General features: G+C 47.7%; 2 protein-coding genes across 4 annotated transcripts in view; both read left to right on the forward strand.

Moving 5' to 3' along the window:
* The window catches only part of Mecp2 (methyl-CpG binding protein 2), a 65,515-nt gene extending 53,101 nt beyond the window's left edge, over positions 1 to 12,414 (forward strand). The window contains exons 2-3 of the mRNA XM_055591791.1: positions 2,440 to 2,790; positions 3,778 to 12,414. Coding sequence (XP_055447766.1) covers positions 2,440 to 2,790; positions 3,778 to 4,852 — 1,426 coding nt within the window. The 3' untranslated portion in view covers positions 4,853 to 12,414. The remainder of the gene's footprint in view (positions 1 to 2,439; positions 2,791 to 3,777) is intronic.
* A 4,126-nt stretch (positions 12,415 to 16,540) lies between these two features.
* Irak1 (interleukin 1 receptor associated kinase 1) lies at positions 16,541 to 25,972 on the forward strand. Of its 3 annotated transcripts, none has more exons than XM_055591797.1 (14): positions 16,541 to 16,767; positions 16,844 to 17,011; positions 17,164 to 17,295; positions 17,411 to 17,511; positions 17,696 to 17,887; positions 18,137 to 18,201; positions 18,418 to 18,532; positions 19,257 to 19,369; positions 19,721 to 19,928; positions 20,330 to 20,395; positions 21,639 to 21,875; positions 22,454 to 22,823; positions 23,266 to 23,415; positions 24,952 to 25,972. In XM_055591797.1, exons 1-14 carry the CDS (start codon positions 16,632 to 16,634, stop codon positions 25,011 to 25,013), a joined length of 2,115 nt encoding a protein of 704 aa, XP_055447772.1. In that variant the 5' UTR covers positions 16,541 to 16,631; the 3' UTR covers positions 25,014 to 25,972. The 3 variants fall into 3 exon arrangements, with proteins under 3 accessions (XP_055447772.1, XP_055447773.1, XP_055447774.1); XM_055591798.1 differs by having other exon boundaries at positions 17,699 to 17,887; XM_055591799.1 differs by having other exon boundaries at positions 17,699 to 17,887; positions 22,535 to 22,823.
* The last annotated feature ends 246 nt before the right edge of the window (positions 25,973 to 26,218 follow it).

The raw sequence follows: 26,218 nt of genomic DNA on the forward strand, positions 1-26,218 counted from the left end.
AGCCTACAATCCTGCACACCTGATTCATATGGGAATCATGTCTACAGTTTGTTTTTTTACTTCAGAAAAAATAATGAAACTCGTCTTTCTCTAGCTGCACAGCCGTCCAGTATGTAGACATCCCATATTTTATTCACCAGATCTCCTTGGTGATGAGGACCTGAGAGGCCTGCAGTCTTAGCTAGTGAAAACAAAATTTTAGTGAAAAATGTCATAACTTTGTTGTTAAGCATTTCCAGAGATATCTCCTTAGGGTAGTGTTATGCTTTTTTTTTTTTTAAACTCTATTTGATTTGAGATGTTTAGGCCTATACCTCCCTTCCACCAACTCTTTAATCGTAGGTAAGAGAGAGAAGGTTAGTGGGGAGAGAAGCCACAGACCCGTTTACTTCTCCCAGCTGTTTATGGTCAAGGGATTCTTTTGGGGCCATACCAGTTCTCCGTCGACAGCAAATGCAGCAAGCAATCTGCTCCGTCTACCTCCTCCAAGCTGCTATGCCATGAAGTGTCTCTCCTGCGTCTCTCTAAACTGCCACACTTTCTCTTTCTGGGCTCTTGTTTTTATATCCTTCAGAGTCCTAGACCACACCCCTCTCTGTGCTGCATGAGACAAGCCATTACCAGCTGGCAAAGACCATGCCCTGCAGAAGGCATTTATCAGCTGTGGACAGACTAAAGTCCCAACTTGGGATTAAAACAAAAACGTATTTAATAACATAACAGTTTTTTTAAAAAAACTCAAACTTCCATTATAGATAGGTTTCTAGAAGGTGATCCTTTGCTCATGTGGTTTGTATTTGATGGTGGCTAACATATTTCAGAATACAAGTGAAAATTCCAAAGAAGCCAGCTTGTCCTGTTAGTCTAGCAGTTTTTTCAAACTTAAGTTCAGTCTCAGGGGAGCAGCCCTGGTATTCCAAAGGGCCCTGTGGAGTTCCATGCAAGTGACAAGTAACTGTTGCTCTTTTTCTTACCAGCTTTGCTGGTGAGTACCCCTTCTTTCTTCTGTCACTGAGAGCTTACCACAGTGCTTCCAGATGTACCTCACAGTCCTAATTCTGCTAGTCTTCGACCAGCTGCTACTTCTTTCCAAACCTTCCTTAGTCTAGCCTGTAGCTCCGAGGTGCAAGCAGTGCAGTATGGCCAGATTCTTTAGTCAGAGAGAGACTCACTGTGTCTCTGTACAGTGGTCACTAGAGCATCAGAGACAGGCTTCAAACTCTAACGTACATAAAGGGACTGCACCAAGAACCAAAACCTGTAGAATGAGCCTGCCTCTGTCTCCTGAGAGTTGGAATTACAGGTGTGTGCTACCATGCCCGGCTTGCAACTACCATATTCTAGGACAGGACACCTGCCCATTCCTTCATGTGGACAGAGGCAGGCAGATGAGTTCCAGGCCAGCCTGGTCTACAAAGTCCAGGCCAGCCAAGGTTACACAGAGAAACCTTGTCTCGAAAAACAAAAACAAATAAGGTGATTTTGTGTGTGTGTGTGGGGGGGGAGAATCTAAAGAATATCATGTGGTAAAGACCCATGTGACCCCGAATACGCTTTTTTTTTTTCCCTCATACTAGAACCATAGGCAGCAGTTGCAATTTGCCTAAGTAAGCAATAGTTATGCCGTACCTTGGGGTCTTTTGTCCATAATTCTCATGCTAGTGGGATGAGATTAGCTACTGTTGGGATGAGGAAACTGGTGCTTAGACTGCTGAAATCAATTGCTGGGGTCCTTGTTTTGAGAATGCCAAAGTCATGAGGTTGGAGCAATGACTCAGAAGTTAAAAGCACTGGCTGCTATTTCAGAGCACCTACATTTAATTCCCAGCACCCACGTGGTGGATCACAACCATCTGTATCTTCAATCCCAAGGGACCCAGTTCCTTCTACTGGTATTAGGCACTTACGTGATACGCACACATACATGTACCTAAAACACATAAAAGAAAATGGCAAAGCCAGAATTGGATCTCAGGTTGCCCAATTCCAATCCTGAATGTTCTTTTCATGACTGTGGTGTATTCCACCTTCCAGGGGGTTTGTGCTCCTAAAACATGTTGCAGTCGGCAGTTAATTTTCCAACAGTGGAGAACCTCTTGTCATGTGGCAAGCCCAGGGGGAATTCAGGTGCAACTTATAAAGTGAGTTGTGCCAGTGGTTATATTCAGGAGAAAAATGTGCCATTTTCACAGCACTAGAACTAGGGTTTGGAGTAGTATGATAAAGGTCAAGTGCATTTGACCAATATCACCAGTAACCCAAAGCTACTAAAGAAATCTTTGGGTGCATGTTGGCCCAAGGATACATTGTCCTAGGGAATTTACCAACATCAGAGTATGCAACAGCCAAGGGTCTCCTGTGGTGCCCAAGCTCATCTGTACTCACTACTCTGCAGACAAGTTTGTTCTCTAATACTTACATATTTGTTTAATACTTCAGGGAGGAAAAGTCGGAAGACCAGGATCTTCAGAGCCTCAAAGACAAACCCCTGAAGTTTAAGAAGGTGAAGAAAGACAAGAAGGAAGACAAAGAGGGCAAACATGAGCCACTACAGCCTTCAGCCCATCATTCTGCAGAGCCAGCAGAAGCAGGCAAAGCAGAGACATCAGAAAGCTCAAGCTCTGCCCCAGCAGTGCCAGAAGCCTCTGCTTCCCCGAAACAGCGACGTTCCATCATTCGTGACCGGGGACCCATGTATGATGACCCCACCTTGCCTGAAGGTTGGACAAGAAAACTTAAGCAAAGGAAGTCTGGCCGCTCTGCTGGAAAATATGATGTGTATTTGATCAAGTAAGTAAGAGCAAGTCTTTTGTCTATGGAATAGGGAAGGCCAGGTGGGTGGGAGGGCTAGATACAAGGACCCACTGGAACTACAGCTATGTGGAAAAGTATATGCCTCCTGTAGGACATTTAAAAATAACATCCACACCGTTATGTTCAGAAAGCACTACAGAGGTCCCTACCTTGTTGTCCTTCTTTAGAGTAGTATGCCCTTTACCCATGCCACATGTCAAGTTCTTTCTGTTTGTCTCTAAATTGATGCTGGGAAAGGTTTTGCTCTCTGACAGAGTCTTTGGAAAGGGACACAAATGGTCTCTGTGTGCCTTTCCAATTTCTCCTTTTGCATTTGTCCTGGTTTGGCTGATCTCTTAGTATTTTCTGTTGAAGCAGAGTACTTCTGGAGCCAGCGGTTTAGAGAAGCAGCTAAGAAGTACATCAGTCCGGCCCCCTAAATTATCCCAGAAAAGCTAGTAATTTCCCCAGTATTTTTGGGTTTATTTAATCTTCCAGTCTAAGAAGGATAAGGAAAGCTTTATTGCAGTGAAATAGATTCCCAAAGAGGCTGGACACCATGCCTTGATTAAGATGCAGGAATGTTTTGGTGGTGGATTAGGTCTGGGTACCAACCAACAGAATCAGCCCAGCCCAGTGGTCCCCCAGTACCAGGCTTCACCCCTTTGGTTTCTGGATTGTGGGGAAGCCAGGGGGTACAGAGGAGTGGGCTTGAAGTCGGGCAGGTCCTGTTTTCAGGCCCAGCTGTTCTGGCTCCTTAGCAAGCTGTATGGATGCCCACTACCCCTAAGTAACATAATTTTTACCCATGCATCTGGCTTGGTTAATGCCCTCTAGTTTTAGGTTATCTCAGTTCTTTACTTTGATCCTTGTTCACCTACAACGTCTTAGAAGAAAGCTTGTAAATACCACCTTTTCTACCTTAACCTCTAAGTTGTTAAAACCTTCTGACTATTCTTTGGGTCTCTCTGTTTGTCTCCACAGTCCCCAGGGAAAAGCCTTTCGTTCGAAAGTGGAATTGATTGCATACTTTGAAAAGGTAGGCGACACCTCCTTGGACCCTAATGATTTTGACTTCACGGTAACTGGGAGAGGGAGCCCCTCCAGGAGAGAGCAGAAACCACCTAAGAAGCCCAAATCTCCAAAAACTCCTGGAACTGGCAGGGGTCGGGGACGCCCCAAAGGGAGTGGCTCTGGGAGACCAAAGGCAACAGCATCAGAAGGTGTTCAGATGAAAAGGGTCCTGGAGAAGAGCCCTGGGAAACTTCTTGTCAAGATGCCTTTCCAAGCACCACCTGGGGGTAAGGGTGAGGGAGGTGGGGCTACCACGTCTGCCCAGGTCATGGTGATCAAACGCCCTGGCAGAAAGCGAAAAGCTGAAGCTGACCCCCAGGCCATCCCTAAGAAACGGGGCAGGAAGCCTGGAAGTGTGGTGGCAGCTGCTGCTGCTGAGGCCAAAAAGAAAGCCGTGAAGGAATCTTCCATACGGACTGTGCATGAGACTGTGCTCCCAATCAAGAAGCGCAAGACCCGGGAGACAGTCAGCATTGAGGTGAAAGAAGTAGTGAAGCCCCTGCTGGTGTCTACCCTTGGTGAGAAGAGTGGGAAGGGACTGAAGACCTGCAAGAGCCCTGGGCGAAAGAGCAAGGAGAGCAGCCCCAAGGGGCGCAGCAGCAGTGCCTCCTCACCACCTAAGAAGGAGCATCATCATCACCACCATCATTCAGAGTCCCCAAAGGCCCCCATGCCACTGCTCCCACCCCCACCTGAGCCTGAGCCTGAGAGCTCAGAGGACCCCATCAGCACCCCTGAGCCGCAGGACTTGAGCAGCAGCATCTGCAAAGAGGAAATGTCCCGAGGAGGCTCCCTGGAGAGTGATGGCTGCCCCAAGGAGCCAGCTAAGACTCAGCCCATGGTTGCAACCGCCACCACAGTTGCAGAAAAGTACAAACACCGAGGGGAGGGAGAGCGCAAAGACATTGTTTCATCCTCCATGCCAAGGCCAAACAGAGAGGAGCCTGTGGACAGCCGGACGCCCGTGACCGAGAGAGTTAGCTGACTTTACACAGAGTGGATTGCAAAGCAAACCAACAAGAATAAAGGCAGCTGTTGTCTCTTCTCCTTATGGGTAGGGCTCTGACAAAGCTTCCCGATTAACTGAAATAAAAAATATTTTTTTTTCTTTCAGTAAACTTAGAGTTTCGTGGCTTCGGGGTGGGAGTAGTTGGAGCATTGGGATGTTTTTCTTATCGACAAGCACAGTCAGGTTGAAGACCTAACCAGGGCCAGAAGTAGCTTTGCACTTTTCTAAACTAGGCTCCTTCAACAAGGCTTGCTGCAGATACTACTGACCAGACAAGCTGTTGACCGGGCACTCCCCACAACAACCCCCCCATGTGCTCATTAGAGAGAGCAATTGAGAGGACACTCCCATTTTTGGTGCCATTGGTGCCCTGTCCATAGCTTCCCTGACTCTTTCACCACCTTAACTCCCAATCTGAGGAACTGGGAGGTTTGAGGCAGGAGAAACCATTAGATTCTTTAGAGAAGACTATGAAAGTGGCCAGTGATTGTGGCACAATAATTCCAACTGTTGTGGCACATTCTGGCTCCACACCAACCCAATCCAAAACTGACAAAGATTTTTTGCAAAACAGGAAAGTGGCACCTGTCTGATCCAGCCCTGGCATGGCTAGGAGCAAGTCCTAAATTGCTGGATTTTCTGGCCTGAGCCAGAAAAGAGGATGGCCCAGAGTGAAGTATCATCATCTGTTCACATGTTCCCCTAGAGGATAATGCTAAAAAGGTGCCGTAGAGGCAGCAGGACAAGGTACAGGCAGGCTAGGTGAATCAAGCCAGGCCTAGTGCCACAAAACAAGAGAGCAGTCTGTGACTTGTAGTTCGGGACTTAGTGAATGAGACAAGGGGTGTAGGGGAAGAAAGGAAAATATTCTTCCAATTACTTTCCACTTCTCCTTTAGGGACAGCTTAGAATTATTTGCACTATTGAGTCTTCATGTTCCCACTTCAAAACAAACAGATGCTCCAAAAGCAAACTGGCTTGAAATGGTGACAGTTTGTCCCACAAGCCACCAGACATGGCAGTGTTCAGAACTACCTGGATCTGTATATACCTGCGCTTGTTTTAAAGTGGGCTCAGCACATAGGGTTCCCACGAAGCTCCGAAACTCTAAGTGTTTGCTGCAATTTTATAAGGACTTCCTGATTGCTTTCTCTTTCGTCCTTCCATTTCATGCTTTCATTTCTTCCCCATCCTCCTACCCCTAGCTCCTAGTTGTCTCTTCTGTTCTAGGCAACTGCAGTGCCCAACCACATGCTTATCTGACAGCATTCAACCGCAGCCCTAGGATTCTCCCTGCCCTTTGACTTCCCATTGCCAATGCCAGCTATCATGTTTAACCCTGAGCAAGTGCTGGGCTTTGCTGAGTCCTCCCTTGTCTCTGTGAAGAACAAGAAGGTAGTAAGCTCTTGCTCTCCTAGGTAGTAGCTCCCTCTTCTTTGCTAAGAAAAAAAGGCTTTTCAGATGCTAAACAATGAGCCTTTTCACCTTCTACTGTAGAAAAGTGGGATAGAGAAACTGGTTCACATTTGGTAGCTGAAGGACATATAGGGGCCCCCTGTGGCCTCCTAGAATCACTGAGTGACCCAAAGGGGCCTGTGCGCACTACCCTTGACCCCACTCAGAAATCTGATGTCAAGCATAGTGTGGGCAGGGGACCTGTCAAGACAGATGCAGACCTGAGCAGAGAGTGACAGCAGGGCCCCTGGCCCTTCTTCAGACGCACACACCAAGTCTTTTTCTAGTAGAACTCTTTCCCATTTGCTCACTAGGGACTGGGTGATGCCAGCACATCCCATGTTTCAACCTCTGCTCTATTAAATGTAGTGGATTTTAGAGGCTTGGTTTTGCTGTGGGGTTTTAATTGGTCAGTTTTCATTTGGAATCCCAAAGTTTTAACCTCTGTTCAGGAAGTCCTTATCTAGCTGCATATCTTCATCATATTGGTATATCCTTTTCTGTGTTTACAGAGATGTCTCATATCTAAATCTGTCCGACTGAGAAGTACCTTATCAAAGTAGCAAATGAGACAGCAGTCTTATGCTTCCAGAAACACCCACAGGCACGTCCCATGTGAGCTGCTGCCATGAACTGTCAAGTGTGTGTTGTCTTGTGTATTTTTGTTACTGTTCCCCAACTTCCTTACTGCGGTGTAATCATGGAAGAGTGAAACATCATAGAAATTGTCTAGCACTTCCTTGCCAGTCTTTAGTGATCAGGAACCATAGTTGACAGTTCCAATTGATAGTTTAAGATAAAATCATGTTTGTCTCTTCTGGAATGGTTAGAACTAAGTGAGAGATTTTGCCCCATTCTGTTTGCAGAATCATAGTTGGACTTTCTAGCGTATTTGTATCCATTTCCTTGTGCTATAAAAAGCAAACCCTGTAACCAGCTTCCTGTCGGGCAGTCCTTTTGCCTGCTCTGCTTTTGATTCTGTCAGCCTTGTCTCTGATTTCTCTCTGGGGAGGGAAGAAGGGTCAGAAAACGGACTCTGGAGGGTCCAGAATGTGTCCTTCTGAACTCCCCTTCCTCCAATGACAAAAGGCCCCTGCTGCCCCCACCCCACCCCCTGCAGTGGCCTTGCATTCCTCAAGGACACCTTTCCATACCCTTACAGCACCTAGCCAGGTTGACACCAAGTTGTTTATTGTGGTTCACTTGGGGTTTTGCCTGTTATACTTACTTAGTCCAATGAGATGTACCCCTTAGGTTAGGGTTCCCTCATCCTTTGGAAGACAACCTAGGCTATTAGACATTCACGGTTGGGACTGCAGAACTTCAGGTGCCATTTTCTTTAATTTGGGGCCCCTCTGCAGCCCCCTCCCTCCCTCCACTTACCCTCACAAAGAGGCTCCAAAACTGCAGGTGGTGTTGCCTGTAGCTACTTAGGGTTATCTTCACTTCTTGTATTTTTCCCCATTCCCTCATCCACATATAAGGGCATCATGATTCAGTCTCCTTTAAGCAGGCAGCTTTGGTGGGGTTTTCCCCTGGTAGCCAGGGACTCTGTATAGCTCTCAGGCTGCCTCTGCCTTGTGGGGTTGACAGGAGGTTAGAAGGAAGAGCCTTAAGTCATGGGATTCTCACCAGCTATGTCTGGCTCAGACCTGGAGTGTGACCTTGATTTTCTTGTATTTGAACATTGTAAAGATTGGATGGTCTCTTTCACAGAGTTATGTGAAGAATATAGGAACTGACCAACAGCTTTCAGATTCCTGGGGCTAGGTCATTAAGGTCACATCCAGTCTTTCCTACCCTCTTCTAGTTGTTAGTTACTACCTCTCCCAGATAGATTGCTGTATATCCTCCAACTATGATCATCTTGGCCCAGTTTCACCCATTCTTGAGTCTGTCTTAACCAGTGGAACTGCTGCCCTTGACAGTGCAGTGAGTTGAGGACTCTTGGTCACAGCCAGGCCCAAGTACAGCTCCCTTCTGCTGGTGCTGTATTTCCATATCAAAAGGCACAGGGGAGGTCTAGAAATACCACCACCCCAGTCCACCAGTGCCAAACTAGCCTATGATCCCAGCATGGGTATAGTCAACTCTGTTCAGTGCTATCACAACAGACTAGAGGCTATGAACATTGGAAGTGGAAAACAGAGCAGCCCAAATTGCTGCTGTTTTTTGTTTGTTTATTTGTTTGTTTCACTCAGCTTGCTGTGTGACAGTGATAAAACAGGGCAGTAACCAGAAACAGACTTCGAGGTTTGGCAGAGAAAGAAGTTTCCTAAGCTGACAGAACCTCTGGATTTTAAATAAGTTGTAATAAGTGGCTCAAGGCTGCCCAGGAAAAAGCAAAAAGGCTTGGAATTGACCAGATGAGACCAGCCAGATTTCATGGAGCCCAGCTACCTGAGCTCTGTACCACTTCTCTAACCAGACTCCTTCTAGAGCATTCTGGCCAGGCTCTCCAAGCTGAGGAGACATCACAGGTGCCAGTTCTTCAGGAAGACCTTTGTGCATCGGTTCATAGCCTATATATTTGACCCAGATTGTGTGCTGATTCAGGTTCACACTACAGAGTCTAGGATGAATGACTAAGACTCAGAAAAAGCAGTTGCTAGAGCCCTTTAGACCATGGCATAGCAATGTCCCAAGGTGAAGGGGCCTAGGGCAAATGCAGCAGGGCTCTGCCCCTGGGCCAAGCCCTCCACTCCATCCACATCCTCTTCTGGCTCTTCTTCTCTATGCGTCAGTGAACCAGCCTCACTCTGAAGAGATTTGTTGATTCTCTCCATTTTTATGTCTTTCTCTTTTAGGTACTATATCAATCTTTAGAAAAGGCTTAGTCTAATTGTTAAAAATTGCTAGGATACTGCCTCCCCCAGGGTCTGAGATTATATGCTAAAGGGGGAAAATTGAACACTGAAACCAGTTCTGAAGAATTTGGAAGGAAAACCTTGAAAACATTTGGCAAAAAATTACATTTTTATGCTTATGAATAAGAGGAGGCTTTTGAAAAAATGTTGATGTAAAAATACTTAGTTCTTGGCCCGAGATGTCTGGTGAGTGATCTGGGCAAAGGGAACTCCAGGCTGAAGCCTTTTGCATGTGAGGAGATGGAACCAAGAGCTTCTTGATATTTGAGGCTTTTTTCCCATTGGAAAGCCAATCATTTTTTGGGTAGCTGACCCAACGACACCCCTTCTGACCTTGCCATTTGGTGGTATGGCGGTTAGATGCCAAAGCTGCAAGAGAAGCTCTTGGTGTATCACATGGAACACTCATCAGTGACCCAGAAGGCCCTGGACAAAGTGTCTGCTCTCTTATCTTTACTGAGCCTGCCCAACACTACTGCACAACTAGGGACGGTCTGCTGCCTACAGAGCATCCCTCCATGGGACCTTCTGTCCCTTGCCTACCCCACCCTCAGGATCTTGGCACAGATTAAATGGCAGTGTGGTAAGCACTTTGGCATGCCCTCCTAAACTTACCCCAGAGTCTTTCTCTGCCTCCTTAAGCCAGCCTGCCTACCCCCTGGGGAAGCATGAGAGAACATATAATGGAAAGGGAAAACATACACAGGCAGGCAGGTAATGGAAAGGCTCTGGGAGGAAGGAGGCCTCTCATAGAAACTAAGTGCTATCTTTGAGTTTAAGAAATTTAGACAATTTCCAAATGACCTTTGCTCTTGCTTTCCCCTCTCACCTTTTATCAGGCCCTGATTAGCACTGAAAGCAAATGTGGTGAAAAGGCAAAGAGGTTTGGCTCTGATAGTCCTTCTCCCTGCAGTGTTTGTGTGTCAAGTGGCAAAGCTGTTCTTCCTGGTGACTCTGATTATATCCAGTAACTTATAGATTATATGCACAGGTCTGCTTTGTCTCTTCTATTCTGGGCTTCTGATTTGCTTTTCAGTTTTGCTTTTAGTTTTCCTATTTTTATTTTATACACCAACTAGACACACAAAGCAGTTGAATTTATATATATATATATGTACATATATATATATATGTATATATATCTGTATATTGCACAATTATAAACTCATTTTGCTTGTGGCACCACACAAAAAAGACCTTTTAAAATTATACCTGTTGCTTAATTACAATATTTCTGATAACCATAGAGTAGAACAAGGGAAAATTAAAAAAAAAAAAAAAGAAAAAAAAGAAGAAAAAAAAAAAAGACATCTGCTGGTCACTTCTTCAGTCCAAGCAGATCTGTGATCTTTTCCTCGCTTCTTTCAATGGCTTCCTTGTGCTAAGTGAAGGAAGCCCCAGGCTGCACCCAGGTTTTGTGCTTTGTTTCTCCTCTGCTGTGATAAGGGCCCCAAGATTCTGGGTGCAAGACAGTTTATTTCAGCATGGGGTGGGGAGACAAGAGCACTCCCTTTACATATTGAAGTTCAGAACTTAGTGGGCACAGCCCAGTTCCCACCTCCAGGGGTAGGGAGCTGTCATGCATAGGGGTGGCCCAACTTCCTCCACCCTTCCCTGGCCAGGGAGAGCCTTGTGCAGTAAGTCTGGCAGGCTTCCCCAATTAGCAGGGCTCAGAGCATTTCAAAACCCTCCTCACTTTGCTGAGTTAAGGGGTTGGAGAGGAGATAGGAGGCTTGACCTGTCTCCAAATCTGTAAGCTATACCAGGTAGAATGCCAGAGACCCCAGAGTCACATTCAACAAGTCCAATGGGTCTCCTCCAGAAAGTAGTGAAGACTCCAGAAACATCCCTTTCTCTTTTCCCTGCTCCCATGAGTAACTGCATTTGCTTTTGTAATTCTTGATGAGCAATATCTGCTAGAAAGTTTAGCTGTAACAGTTCTTTTGCAAAATGATCATTCTTAAATAATTAAAAATGTGTCCCCCCCCCCAAAATATCTAGAACCTTGTTTTTCCGAAGTAGAGAGCATTATAATCACCAGGGCCAAAGTCTGTCCCATATCTATATCCCATCCCCTCATCACTGCTTCTTCTGAGGCCACAATATAGCACATACATTTGTAGGCCCTTTGGGTGGCTGGGCTACCCTTGGGGCTCTTGGAGGATAGGCTGGGGAAGCCTCTGAGACCCTATTCTGGGACCTTGCTGTAGAGAGCAATCAGTATTAGGAGAGTGTCACAACATTATTCCCCAGCCAGCATGGGACGGAGGCAGAAGAGGCCAAAGGGTTGTCGCCACCTTGGCCACTGACAGGTAGGTGACCATGTATGTCCCTATTTGTGCTTTATAGCTGATGTGAGATCAGCACCCAAGTTAGCTTCACCTGGTGACCTCTAACCCTGCCTGGATGGAGCAGGCCACCTGGTTCAATGTTTCTGGGCAGCTGGACAGTGGAGTGCGAAAGGCTTGCAGAACTTGAAGCCTGCTCCTTACCTTGCTACCACGGCCTCCTTTTCCATTTGATTTGTCACTGCTTCAATCAATAACAGCCGCTCCAGAGTCAGTAGTTGATGAATATATGACCAAATATCACCAGGACTGTTACTCAATGTGTGCCGAGCCCTTTCCTTGTGCTGGGCTCCCTGTGTACCTGGACACTGTAACGTGTGCTGTGTTTGCTCTCCTTCCTCTTCCTTCCTTGCCCTTTCCTCGTCTTTCTGGGGTTTTTCCGTTTGGGTTTGGTTTGGTTTTATTCTTCCTTTTGTGTTCCAAACATGAGGTTCTCTCTACTGGTCCTCTTTAACTGTGGTGTTGAGGCTTCTATTTGTGTAATATTTGGTGGGTGAAAGGAACTTTGCTAAGTAAATCTCTTCTGTGTTTGAACTGAAGTCTGTATTGTAACTATGTTTAAAGTAATTGTTCCAGAGACAAATGCTTCTGGACACTTTTTCATTACAAACAAAGCATTTGAAGGGAGGGGAGTGGTGATTAAGACAAGAGGGGCAGTCTGGAAGAGATGACCCCTGCTCAGATCAACCAGAAGCCACCCAGAAGTTAAGCACTGGATTCCCATTCCAAGTCAAGAGACTGAAGCTGATGTGTTGCCATTTTCAAAGTCAGAGCAAAACCAGCTTTTCCACCCAGTGTATTCTTTTGCTTTCCCTTCCCAGATTATTACTACTATTGTTACTAGAAAGAAAGAAAAAAAAAAAAAGAAGGAAGAAAGAAACGGTCAGTTCCTTCAAGGAGTGCCAGGAGGGGAGGGGATGTGAGATAAGAGATTAGTTTACTGAGTAGGGAAAGGCTGGGCCTGAGCCTGCAGGCGGATGCCCCACTGTGGACACAGGTTAGGGAGGAGACAGAAAATGAATTAGCTACTCCCTGCCTGAGATAGCTCTTACTAGATAAACCAAGGCCATGGGTGTTATTTTCTCCAAGGCACATTTCAAGGACATGACCAGTCAGGACACTTGTGTCACACTCCATGCTATCCTCTAGTGCATAGTACTAATCTGATATCTCCCCACCATGCCTGGGGAATAAAATGATGGCCGAGAGTTCTATCCTTTGATGTCATCTGATTCCCAACAAAATCTGGGCGTGAGCTACTACCTTCTCTTTCTATGGCAAACATCTTCAGTAAGTGTTATCCTCATTACAGATTGTTCCAGGCTCATGTAAGAGGAACAGACCTTGGAGCCTCATGTGAGGAAAGTGCTGCCTGTAGTGACCAGTTGGCCAAGTGGTAGCTGGAAGAACAAGACAGGGTGCATGCCCCTCCTAGATCCATGTTGTGCTCCACTCTGCCAGCCTGAAGGGCAAGATCTGTAGGGCAGTGCAGGCAGTTGACGGGCTACCCTGTATTTGGCACCAGCTCAAAAGCCCATCTGAGGTTGGGAGCAGGCACACAGGACAGAAAGAGATATCCATGACAGACATAGCTGGAGGGGTCTTGAAAAGCCCTCTGTCGCATTCACCTTCAGTTTTTGTGTTTTGGGACAATTACTTTAGAAAATAAGTAGGTCGTTTTAAAAACAAAATATTGATTGCTTTTTTTGTAGTGTTCAAAACAAGGTTCTTTGTGTATAGCCAAATGACTGAAAGCACTGATATATTTAAAAACAAAAGGCAATTTATTAAGGAAATTTGTACCATTTCAGTAAACCTGTCTGAATGTACCTGTATACGTTTCAAAAACACACCCCACTGAACCCCTGTAACCTATTTATTATATAAAGAGTTTGCCTTATAAATTTACATAAAAATGTCCGTTTGTGTCTTTTGTTGTAAAATCAAGTGGTTTTTCATAAGGTTCTTTTACTATTTGAAAAGATGGGCAGCACGCGGTTTCATTTTATTTTTGTAAGTTTTTTAATACATGTGAAAGCAAAGAATACTCAGCATGCCTTTCTAAGTGATGCGTTTGCACCTTTTGTTGGGAAGTACTGTATCCTGTGCTGTTAGCATTCTCGATAAATCTCTCTGTGAAAGTGACTCAAGGTCTGGGCTTTCATTATAAGTCAGCAATACCCCTCCAGTTCATTTGACAGCACGGTGTGTTTGATCCAGCTGTCCCTGAATCCCAGTAGCCTCTCTCATGACTGGTGTAGGAGGAAAGGGAAGCCTGTCTCATATACTGGCCTCCCTGGTATTCTCAGTGTGCTCAGTGTGCTTTTCAGGCACATTGCACCAGCATGTGACAGGAAGGCCTAAGACAGATGTCCCTCTCCTGACCAGTGTAGCAGGGGTAGCTACGAGGTCCTGGTGTACCCTGGTGTTTTTTAATACCTTTCTCCCCAACTCTGTCCCCTGTGACCCATAGCACCTAAGACCTTCTGCATGACTTCTGTGAGTGGCTAATGTGCCTTCCTGACCAAACTAGGGCATGCTGAGGAACTGCCCAAAGGGAGCCCTTGTGTCACTGGCTTCCTGTAAGAATATGAGCCTTCTGCACCCACCCACTCGGTACATCTGTCCTCCTTAGGCTGATCTGGGCTTGAGAGGATAATGGTGTGTCACATGTAATTATGGGCATACCTATTAGAAGCTGCCTTGAAGTCCTGGCTTCAAATGTTAAATGAAAGGGTTGAAGATTCAACCAGTAACATGGAGCATCTACTGTGTACCAGGTTTGTGCCAGATACTGATAGTCCCCAGTACATAAAAGGGACCAAATCCTTGCCCATAGAGTTTAGCATATATGCAAACAATAATTTTGGATGCTGGAGTTGGCACATCTTGGTAAAAACTGACCTATGAGAACCCACTGGAAGCTCAGTGGTTTGACCTGTGGGGTTGTTTTGCTTTTAGGTAGGTTCTGACTTCTACTCCAGGAACTGAGTGTGTAGGGCGATCTGATTCAGTCTCCCAAGTGCTAGAATTACAGGTATGAGCCCCATGCCAAGCTTCGTTTTATGTATGATAAGGTCTCAGTGTGTAGCTCTGGCTGGACCAAGCTAGCCTTGAACTTTTACTGATCTTCCTGCGTCTGCCACTGGAGTGCTGGGATTATAGGCATGCAACACACCACCCCTAGTTTGAACTCATATTTCAAGTGGCCACAATAACTGTGGCTTCAGATATGAGGCCCCAGTAGGAGCCAGCCATGGGCCTTGGGAAGACCTTTCTGGAAACATACTACTAGTTCCTTAGGAGGACAGGCTAATAAAAGGGAAACCTTTCCAGTTAGGATTGGTATGACAAAATGGTCTGTTGGGGAAACTGTGGTCAGAAGAAAGTTGTTGCATGCTCTTCAGCTGGAGAAATAAAGAAGTAAGGAAGGCCAGATTACTGCCTGTGGCTCTTCCTTGGGCAGTGGGACATTAGAAAAGTTTAGAGGGACGGAACTCCAGCAAGCTCAAGATGTGTCCAAGAAAAGAATTAGGTGCGATTTAAGGAAGCTTTCCACGCACCTGTTTATGCTGTCTTGTTGGGAAGGGCAACAGCAGGGGTATGTGCAAACTCAACGTCAAAGCAAAATGAGAAGTAACTAAGGAGGTTTGTTTTGGGTTTTTTTTTGTTTTTTTTTTCCTGGGTTTGGTCTTGGTCTTTTTGTGGCAGGGTCTCACTTTGTATTCCTAGCTGACCTGGAACTCACTATTTAGACCAGACTAACCTCAAATTCAAAGATCCACTTGCCTTTGTTTCCTGAGTGCTGGAATTAAAGGGGTGCACCACCAAGCCCAACATCTGAAGAGTTCTTTATGGCTTCAAGTTCAGGTGAGTGGGTAGAGGCTGGCTATGCCATCTTCCAAACATCTGTAAAGAGCTGGGACTCAATGGGAAAGCTTTGGGAACTTGAAGAAGGTCTTCCTTAAGAAAGTGATTTGGTGATTTGTGCCTGAGGAAAACCACCTGAGCGGTAAGCCTTATCAGAGCCATAAAGTTCATGCAGGTAAGTGGTAATGGCTGATGCTAAGAGTAGTGAGCTCATGGGAAGAGGACTTTAGAGAGTATAGTGAGCAAGTAGCATGCACTGAGATGTGGCTCATTGAGAGCCCAAAAAGCCAAAGAAACCCGTGAATGGAGAACATTAGATGAGTGGGCAAGAGACACTCATGTGGCTAAGAGGTCACAATAGGTGGTGTCACTGACAACTGCTCTAGTGAAGGTTAGGAGAAGCTGCTAGACCCTAGCGTCCTCGTGGGGAGAAGTGTAAACTAAAAGTGTGACAGAAAAAGGAAAGGGACAGCAAGAGCTGAATATGATGCATATGATGACAGAGCAAGGCCTGTTAAGAGACATAAATGTGTGGGTTGGCAAGCTAGTGAGGATCCTGCACAGGCAGATTCTGTGAAGATCTACACTTGCTGGCCCAGCTGCTGGCAGGTTCCTGGAGGCAGGGGTGAGGCATGGGGATCTAGCACACACAGCTATGTGTTGTACAATCTTCCAGGCCCTTCTCTGGGTATCCATCCTTACCATCAGATGACTAGAGTCAACCAGAGGGCCACTTTGTGGCCCACATTTGACCTTGTCCTAGCAACAATTCGGCTGGCTCCAGTGCACTACAAATACGGCCAAAGGGAGCCTCTCTGTGGCTTTAACCAGACTTGGCATAAACTGCCTTTATAGAGCATTGTTTTTCCTATGCCCTTTGTCTTCATCCTGCTCAGCTCTATTTAGATGGTTTCCTTTGCTGGAAGACCACGCTCCGTGTAGGATCCTCTGTTCTCTGTCCTCTGTTCTCCCATGACGGATGCCCTCCTGCCTAGCAGAGCTCCTTCCCTGGGTCGTGGGCGGCACGGGACGCCCCCGTGTGGCCGAAGGCCGCGGAGGGCAAGATGGCGTCAGGCCCGAGCGCCGCCTCTTCCGCCCTGCCGGGCGTCGCACGAGGCAGGGTTGAAGGGGAAGTGAGTCAGTGTCTGCGGACCCGGCCGGCTAAGGCCCGCGCTCGCCGAGGCCCCAAGAGGCCTCGGTCCGGCGGCGGCGGCCATGGCCGGGGGTCTGGGGCCCGGGGAGCCTGCAGTTCCGGGCGCCCAGCACTTCTTGTACGAGGTGCCACCCTGGGTTATGTGCCGTTTCTACAAAGTGATGGACGCCTTGGAGCCCGCCGACTGGTGCCAGTTTGGTGGGTGACGGCAGGCCGGCGTGGGGCGGGTGACCGGGGCTTCTAGACCTGAAGCTTGACATTCTCCATCCCACAGCGGCCTTGATCGTGCGCGATCAGACAGAGCTGCGGCTGTGCGAGCGCTCGGAGCAGCGCACGGCCAGCGTCCTGTGGCCCTGGATCAACCGCAACGCACGAGTGGCTGACCTCGTTCACATCCTCACGCACCTGCAGCTGCTGCGAGCTCGGGACATCATTACAGCCTGTGAGCAAGTGTAGCCCCAGGGACCTAGGGATGGGAACCCGAGAGAGGTGACCAGTACAGAGCCTCTGAGATAGGGGACCATACGGGACACACACAAACAGATAGAGATGGACAGACCTGAGTCACAACCCTCCTTTCCTTCCTTGTCCTAGGGCACCCCCCTGCCCCAGTTCAGCCCCCAAGCACCGCTGCTCCAAGGCCCAGGAGCATCTCTCCAGTCTCCGAGGCTGAGGACTGGAGTCCCCGGAAATTACAGTCCTCTGCCTCCACCTTCCTCTCCCCAGGTAAAAAGAGCCTGGGTGTTGGGCTTGATAGGCCAGAGGAAAAGGCCACCGTGACTGTTGACATGGCTGTAGAATACTGCTGGTCTGTCTGCCTCTCACTGCCATCTTTATAAAGCTTTTCCAGGCTCCAAGACCCATTCCAAATCAGAGCTCCCCATTCCAAGCCCTGCTTCCTTCGGGCCACCACTGCAATCTTCAGTCCCTTCTTCTACCAAGGTAGGTGTGCCTTAAGCCCCAGGGAAATTTCCAGGCAAGGAGAAAGAAACTTAGCTTTTGGTCTATCACAGAGCCCAAATCAGCCCAGCCAGGTTATGTGAGAGACAACCAGCGTTGAGGGGAGCTATCAGCCTGGACCAAGGAGAATACACAGGATCCTCACCTACTCTGTGATCTCTTCCAGCAGCCAAGCCCAGAGAGCCCAGTGTCTGAGCTCCAAAGAGTCCATCCCTCCCCATTTTGCTGGCCCCTCTGTGAGATTTCCCAAGGCACCTGCAACTTCTCTGAAGAGCTCAGGATTGGAGAGGGTGGTTTTGGGTGTGTGTACCGAGCAGTAATGAGAAATACCACATATGCTGTGAAGAGACTGAAGGAGGTAGGTGTAACAGGGTGGGTAGCCACCTGGAAAACAATCCATCAGTCCTTGTTTGTCCGGTTCCTCCCTCCATCAGCCCTGACTTCTGCAGTCACCTGACTCCCACCTCCCCAAGCAATTCCTTCAGTCCTCTGATTCCAGTTCAAGGATCCCAAGCCTACCATTGTTAAGGGCCTGGAAACAGCTGGCAAGCTTGGCTCATGCTGCCTACTTTCCCTGCCTCTTCCCCCACCATGTCTGGGGCTGCAGGAGGCTGATCTAGAGTGGACTGTGGTGAAACAGAGCTTCTTAACTGAGGTGGAACAGCTGTCAAGGTGAGTTTTGGGAGTCCCTCCTGTCTAGGGGCACAAAGAGAGCCATACCGGGGCCTTGTCAATCTTTAAGACTGCACAACACAAGCCCTGGCTCCCTTGTGCCCTCCAGGCCTTGCCAGGCCCAGGTGAGGGTACATCAATGGCTGCCCACCCAGCTTGATAAAAGGTAGTGGAGCTCAGAGAACTTTAGAACTCAGAGTCCACTCTTTGTAACAGGTTTCATCACCCAAATATCGTGGACTTTGCTGGCTACTGTGCAGAGAGTGGCTTCTACTGCCTTGTTTATGGCTTCCTGCCCAATGGGTCCTTGGAGGATCGACTGCACCTTCAGGTAGTCCCACCTAGTCTGGAACCTTTAATGGCATCACCCCTTAGCCTGTGTCAGGCAGGACTTGGGCTCCTGGTTCCTCAAACTCCCTTTTTATTTGCTTCTTTGAGGCAATGCCTCACTACCCAGGCTGGCCTCAAACTGGCAATTCTCCTGCCTCGGCCTGCTCTGTGCTAGAATTATAGGCATATACCTCTGGCCCCAGGCCATTCCTCTAAAGAAGGGGGGTTATTGCCTTTGCAAGCAGAGTAGATAAAGGATTTAGACCACGTAACTCTTGAGGAATGGGGACCACTGGAGACAGGCTGTACAACTGAACCCAAGATTAAGCCATGCCTGAGAGTCATACTCACAAGCCACTACATATACAAGATAAGAGCTTCCCTCTCAAGCTGTTTTGGGGGAGGGGAGGGAGAAGGGCATCAGCACTTTCTGTGTAGTCAGGTAAACCCGAGCCCATCACATTCTGTCTTGAGTCCTGAGAAATGTTCCCTTGCAATTATCCCAGCTATAGAGTGCTTGCCAAAACCTTTAGAATAGCTTTAGTTACCACTTCCTCATGAATCAGATCATGGACAGTCCTGCTCCTCATTTTCCAGAAACAGAAATTGAGGCTCAGAAAGTAAAGTAGCTAGCTTGCTCTAAGCCACAGAGTGACAGGTGAGGGGAGGTTGGAGGTCAAAGAACAGCTGCCCCTGTGCTTCCATCTTTGCCTCTCCAAACCCAGACCTGCTCCCCACTCTCTTGGCCTCAACGACTGGACATTCTTCTGGGCACAGCCCGGGCTATTCAGTTTTTACATCAGGACAGCCCCAGCCTCATCCATGGAGACATCAAGAGGTGAGGAGGGACTCAGAAGAGCTGTAGAGCAGCCATGTTCTGAGTGTCCCTGTGAGATTCCTCCTGCCCAGTCCTGTGAATATGGGGATGGGACCTCAGACTTGAGAGTACTTAGGACTCTGAGCATCCCTGCATGGTGCAGGTATGGAATTGAAGCTGGTGATAGGCCCCAGTGGTGAGCAAAAGCCAAACTATGTGAAGGGGCCCTGGGACAGCTGACCCTCGGACAGCGGGGATTCAGTGCCAGCTACTTTCCATAAGCAGTGTGCCAGCTTATCAGGAACACTTAGGTGTGGAGGATGGAAAAACGCTAGGACCAGCCTGAACTGGTGCCATTCTTCCTTCTCCAAGTTCTAATGTGCTTCTGGATGAAAGGCTGATGCCCAAGCTGGGAGACTTTGGCCTGGCTCGTTTCAGCCGCCTTGCAGGGACCAACCCAAGCCAGAGCAGTTCTGTGGCCCGGACTTGCACAGTACGGGGTACCCTTGCCTACCTGCCTGAGGAATACATCAAGACAGGTCGGTTAGCTGTGGACACCGATACCTTCAGCTTTGGAGTGGTAAGCCACCAGCCCTTCTGTTGGCTAAGGGGGTGGGGGGACCACTAATAAGTAAGGCAGGAAAGCCTAGAAAATTCTAGGCTTAGATCAGAGGCAAACCTAGTGAGAAGCTAGCATACCTTTGGCCTCAGGGCGCACCCGGCCTCATACACCTCCCCTCTTCCCTTGCACTAAATCATGTTTGTAATTTTGCAACTTTTTTGCTTCATGTAGCCACTCTGAATTGGTTAAGTTTCAGTCATATAACATAATGCTGTCCTTACTGGGAGGTGGTTTTTACCTGCCTGTCCCAGGGCTGCTGTCCCATCAGTGCTGATCCATCCCCATGCTGCAGGCCTCTTTTCTACATAATTTCTCCCTGCTAAGACCTAGAGTGATGCTCTCTATCCCACCCTCTCTAGGTGATATTGGAAACCCTTGCTGGTCAGAGGGCTGTGAGGACACAAGGTACCAGGACCAAGTATCTGGTGAGCCTTCTAAGGTAGGGCATGGAGGGAGGAAGGGGCAGCTGCAACCAGAAAGTACAGCCGTAGAGGGTGGAATCTTTTGCAGTATCCCATAGTAGCCTGCCACTGTTGCTGTTGACTCCTGTTTGGAAGTGGGTGAGTCCCCAAGTGGTTTTACCTTTCAAAGAAGAACCTGTCTTTATTGTGTACATAAGCCTTGGGGTCAGGGATGTTACATCCAGTGGCAGCGTAATTACCTTATGTGCAAGGCCCTGGGTTCCATCAAAGGGGAAAAAAGAACCTTCACAGGTCCCTCTCTGCCTTGGGCTGGGGACAGTGAGAGGGATATTCCTGACACCCTGGGTCCAGTGAAACTTAGAGAAGACAGGGCCAAGGATAGACAGGCAGGCTGTTATAGGGGCAATTCCAAACCATCCTGACCTGTACCCCTGCATGCCTGTGTTTCTTGTGCACTGAGATGGGACTAAAAAATAAGAGACCTAAAGCTTAGCATGTGAACACATGCTTTTGGCCCCAACAAGAGTCTGAGGCAGGAAGATTGCTGTAGACCATCTGGGGCTACATACCAAGACCCTCTGTCAAAAACAAAACAAAACAAAAAACAAAATAAAACCTGGTAAACTCAAAGTCAACCTGACTTACATTGGTACCCCATCTCAGACAAACACACAGAGACAAAAACAAAAACAAAAAAAAACTGGGTTTTAGTCCCATCTTAACAGTGGCCACGGATCACATTCCTGCCCTTCATTGAGCCTCAGTTTCCCATATAGAAAACAGACTTTTAACACATGAGCACTATTCCAGCAATTCCTAGACCCAGAAGATGCTTTGATAATGCTAGGTCTTCACCTCTTACAGATTTGTACATCTCCCATTGCTTCTCCTGGATGGTAGAACAAACTGAACCATACTCTACCTATCCCTTCTTCCTTTAACCTTCTGCATCCATTAGCACATCCCAGCTCAAGTGCCACTTGCTAACATGGGGCACTTGCTCAGGCCCCATGGCCCTTGCTAACAGACTAATAGGTTTGTTGGCATCTATTTTCCCCACTGCAATGGAATATCAGGACTGTAAAACAAGGCCCAGAGTGTTTGGTTTGTGGCTGTTATCAGTAGAGTCCCAGACAGCATTGGGCACACAGTGTTTTAATGAACCCAGTGAAAGAAAGACCATAGGACTGAGTGGCAGTGGCCTGGAAGATTTAGCAGAGCCATTCTCACAGTATTTGTCCTACAGAAAGACCTGATTGAAGATGAGGCTGAAGAGGCCGGTGTGGCCCTGAAAAGCACCCAGCCTACTCTGCAGTTGGGTATGGCCATGGATGCTTGGGCTGCTCCAATTGCTGCCCACATCTATAAGAAGCACCTGGACTCCAGACCTGGGCCCTGCCCACCCCGATTGGGCCTGGCCCTAGCTCAACTGGCTTGTTGCTGCATGCACCGTCGGGCCAAGAAGAGGCCCCCCATGACCCAGGTAGCCCTGGGGAAGCCAGCTACAAATGGAGACATAGTGGCCAGTGAGAAACCTTGCATTCTTGCTCTGCTAGACAGCAAAAGCTACAAAATGCTTACTTGATCTCTTTACAGAGGCAAAACTCCCAACACTCCTTGCTTGCCCTTTGGCTCTATTTGGGGAGGTGCTCTGCAGACCAAGTGGTAAAGGGCTGCTGCTTTGCTGGGTGGGGCCAGATCCCAGTAACAAGTAGAAGGAAAGGGCTCTGATCACACCCTATAGTGGGTACTACCTTTATTCTTTTACTTTTACCTTCCACCTCTAATTGATAGTTGAGAATAGAGTCCTTGGCTTTGGTGGCCATGAATCTCAATAATCCTTATGATGAGACAAAGGAAAAAGGACAATGTTTTCCCAGCTGCTTGGTGTTTCCTGGCATTACTAAGGCTATATGGGGCCTGTAGTAGCAACCTGAACACAGGCAAGTCTAGGCCAACCTGGAGCAGCTGTGTGGTTGAACCACAGGCTGTCAGGTCAGGGCTGCCCTGCCCAGCGAGGATCCCCAGCTCTGCCCATCCTGAGAGCCTCTCTCCACACAGGTATACAAGAGTCTAGAGGGGCTGCAGGCAGGGCCTCCTTGGGAGCCAGAGGTTGCCGGCCATGGCCCCCCTTCCCCACAGGAGAACTCCTACATGTCTACCACTGGCAGTGCCCAGAGTGGGGGTGAACCATGGCAGCATGTAGTAGTGAGCAGAAGATCCCCAGCCCAGCTCCAGAAAACTCCCAACCAGCCAGTGGAGAGTGATGAGAGTGTTCCCTGCCTCTCTGCTGCCCTGCACTCCTGGCACTTGACTCCAGGTTCCTGCCCAAGCCCACCATCCTTCAGAGAGGCTAGCTGTACCCAAGAGGGCACTACCAGAGAATCATGTTTGAGGAGTGATCCAGGCATTCAGCCCACAACTGTGGAAGGTAACTCTGGGGATATGTATCCACAGGAGGGACAAGGCTCTCCTTTAATAATAGTCACTTTCTTCCCCACCCATGTCTTCTGAGCAGAGGGATCCAGGACCAAATGTTTGGACCACTGTGTCCTTAGCTCAGGGCTATGGAAAAAGCCACAGAGCATGACTTGGTACTGTTTTACTTCCCTTCACTGTGGGGGCCCTGCTCCCGACATGAGTAAGAAGTAGTAGGAGCTCCCTTCTTAGCCCTTCTCCCCACCCCATGCCTGAAGTCAAAAGTGTATTAGGCTCTGTCCTAGCAGTCTAGGAGCCTGGTCTGTTGTATGACTTCTCCCAGCTTCAGCCTTAGTTCACTGGGAATCCTGCCATGTGGCCAGTGTCATGGGCAGTGAGGTCTGGGAAGACTGTGGAGGCCCGAGTGTCACTTAGCAGTTACTGTGTCTTCCCAGGCTCATCCATGGGCAGCTCCACATCGCTGCCATCAGAGCCACCACAGATCATCATCAACCCAGCCCGACAGAAGATGATACAGAAGCTGGCCCTATATGAGGAGGGGGTCTTGGATAGCCTGCAACTGCTGTCATCAGGCTTTTTCCCAGGTACCTGGGGATACCTCCAGCTCAGCTTCCTAAAGACTGGGCCCCCAGAAGAGCCTCCTACCACTGTCATACACACAGGTGCACAAGCTCATACTCTGCAGCTCCAGGGTACACAGGCATAAACACGAGGGTGCCAACCCTAAATAGAGCATTTCTTCTGGCTGCACAATTAAGATGCCCACTCACCAAGAATGTGGAACAGGCAGGCCACTCCCTGTCATTGTTGGCAACCCAGCTTTTGTTCAACATCTGTGAGGAGATGCCTGGCTCAATCCCTTACTCCCCACCAATAGTACCTTCCCTTCATCTGTGAGTACCATTCTCCTCCGCTTCCAGAAAATGTGAAGTCCCAACAGGAATTTTCTATTCCAGGTACTATTTGAAAAGCTGCTATTTAAGAAAAAAAAAAAAAAAAAAAAAGCCTTATCTGGGGATAAGTGTGTCTGTAAAGGTCATTCTTGGCCACATAGACAGTTTCAGGCTAAGCTACCTGAGACCCTGACCCTGTCTCAAAAAAACAAACTAGCCAGCCAGGCACAATGGCATACACACACCTGCAATCCCAGCCTTCAGGGAGGCAGATGTAGGTGGGTTGCTGTGAGTTTGAGGCCAGCTTAATCTACAGAGCTAGTCCCAGGGTAGGTAAAGGTACACAGAGAAACCCTGTCTTGAAAAAAAAAAATCATGGGCACATGGGCTGGAGAGATGGCACAGAGGTTAAGAGCACTGGCTGCTCTTCCAGAGGTCATGAGTTCAATTCCCAGCAACCACATGGTGGCTCACAACCATCTATAATTAAATATTAAATATGGTGCCCTCTTCTGGCGTGCAGGTGTACATGCAAACAACATTTTATACATAATAAATAATAATCTTAAAAAAATTTTATAAAAAAAAGAAAAAAACAAAACAAAAAAAAGCTAGTGGGCTGGAGAAATTGCTCAGTGGATAAAGGCATAAACTGCTTTTGCAGATTTGCAGATGACCTAGGTTCAGTTTCCAGGATCCCTATTAGGTAATTCACAACCACTTGTAACTCCAGTCCCAGAGGATCTGAGTCCCTCTTCTGCCCTCCACAGACACCTGTGTATAGATGGTGCATATAAAACCCATTCAGACACACATATAAAAATAAAAATCTTATTTTCAAAAACCTAACTACCAAAAAAAAAAAAAAAAAAAAAAACCTTAGTTCCAAAGAGTGCTCTGAGCTGGATGGTGGTGGCACAGGCCCGTAGTCCCAGCACTCTGGGAAGCAGAGGCAGGTAGATCTCTGAGTTTGAGGTCAGCCTGGTCTACAGAGGAAGTTCCAGGACAGCCAGTCTACAACCTACACAGAGAAACCCTGTCTTCAAAAAACATACTGGGTGAGGTGGGGACTTAGCCCAGTGGTAGAGTAAATGCAAGGCCTTGGGGTTCAGTCCTCAGCTGCGGAGGGAGGGTGCCCTATAAATTCTGGGGTCATGGTTCAAACCAGGGCATTTGGAAGACAAGACGTTGTCCCCAACTTGCTAAGTGGTATTTTCTCTTCCATAGGCTTGGATTTAGAACATGAAAACAGGCAGGGGCCTGAAGAAAGTGACGAATTTCAGAGCTGATTTGTTCACCCAGGCAAATCTCTCAGACTCAGATGTCAAAGTTCTCATGTTTGGAAGTTCTCATGATGTGCAACCTCCTTAGTAGTCGAAAGGCATCAGGTGTGGCGGCCCACCCTGGCAAAGGAGAGAGGGTGGTGGACCCTTTTGTTCTGAGGGTGTTGAATACAGACAGGGCCGGCCAAAGAACCTGATAAAAGCTGATATGGCAGGCCATTTCAGGCCAGTATTTGGGAACAAGGCAAGCAGATGGCCTAAGGGGTTGTTGGGTAGTACATGAGAGAAGACTCCTAGCTACACAGGCCCAGTGGAAGCAAGTGGGGCTGTTTGCATGGTGGGAACTAAACAAGGTATCCACAGGCCAGGCTTGTCATAACTATTACTCCATCCTTTGAACTTCCCTAGAGTCCCAAGTGAAAGTAGCTATTGTGCTTGTAAACTGTCCCCCCAAAAAGGAGTGTCTTACATATTAGTCCATTAGCTAGAAGTGAACACTCTAAAACTCTCCCAAGAGTCCAATAGGACCCCTCTTTCATCTTGCATGGGTATGTGTAGGCCTTGCCAGATACCTGTGAGCTAGTTTCATGTGACTGCCTGCTAGGCAAGCTGTTCCTATACCCTGCAGGTGGGCTGTGGATGCCCCAAGTTAACTGTTAGACCACAGTACTGGTTGTGGTAGAAAGGTTCAGGAAAGACCAGCTTTGTGGTACCAAGACAGCAAGAAGCCCCAAGAAAGCAGAAACTGAGAGCAAAGAAAAGTATTTGAAGAGGGAAGAATGTTCCATTTTAAGAAACAAGTTTTTGTGTAACCAAATATCTTCAAAAGTAACCCAGGGTTACAACCCAGGCTTACAGTGATTCTGTGTGTGAGTCACGAGTCACACTACATGCCCCTGTGAAGAACTGATGACATCCAATTTGTTCTTGAGTAATAAAAGCATACATTTCACCATCAGGTTAAACTTGTGGAATTTGTTACGATAAAAACTTTTTTTTTTTCCTAAAGCTCTACATCTCCAGGTTCTTGAGTGTCCACCCACAACTCAGACCCCTAGCATCTGTTCTTTTCTCTTGTCACACCCAGACTGAGGATAGATCCTCAGTGCTGCTACCCTTGCTTTCACATGCCTTTAAGTTTTTTCTTATAGTTTCAATGGGTATTTATGCTATTAGAAATGAAACCTTCATGTCCTAATTATTTGTCAATC

The sequence above is a fragment of the Psammomys obesus genome, unplaced genomic scaffold (genome assembly GCF_907164565.1).
Source record: "Psammomys obesus unplaced genomic scaffold, mPsaObe1.curated_primary_1811, whole genome shotgun sequence".
Taxonomy (NCBI): domain Eukaryota; kingdom Metazoa; phylum Chordata; class Mammalia; order Rodentia; family Muridae; genus Psammomys; species Psammomys obesus.

Excerpts from the sequence above, each read along its gene's own strand:
- Irak1 (XM_055591797.1), top strand. The coding sequence starts at position 16,632 with ATGGCCGGGGGTCTGGGGCCCGGGGAGCCTGCAGTTCCGGGCGCCCAG. Across the intron at positions 19,929-20,329 it reads ATACCTTCAGCTTTGGAGTG|GTGATATTGGAAACCCTTGC; the intron begins GTAAGCCACCAG and ends CACCCTCTCTAG. Across the intron at positions 23,416-24,951 it reads GTCATCAGGCTTTTTCCCAG|GCTTGGATTTAGAACATGAA; the intron begins GTACCTGGGGAT and ends TCTCTTCCATAG.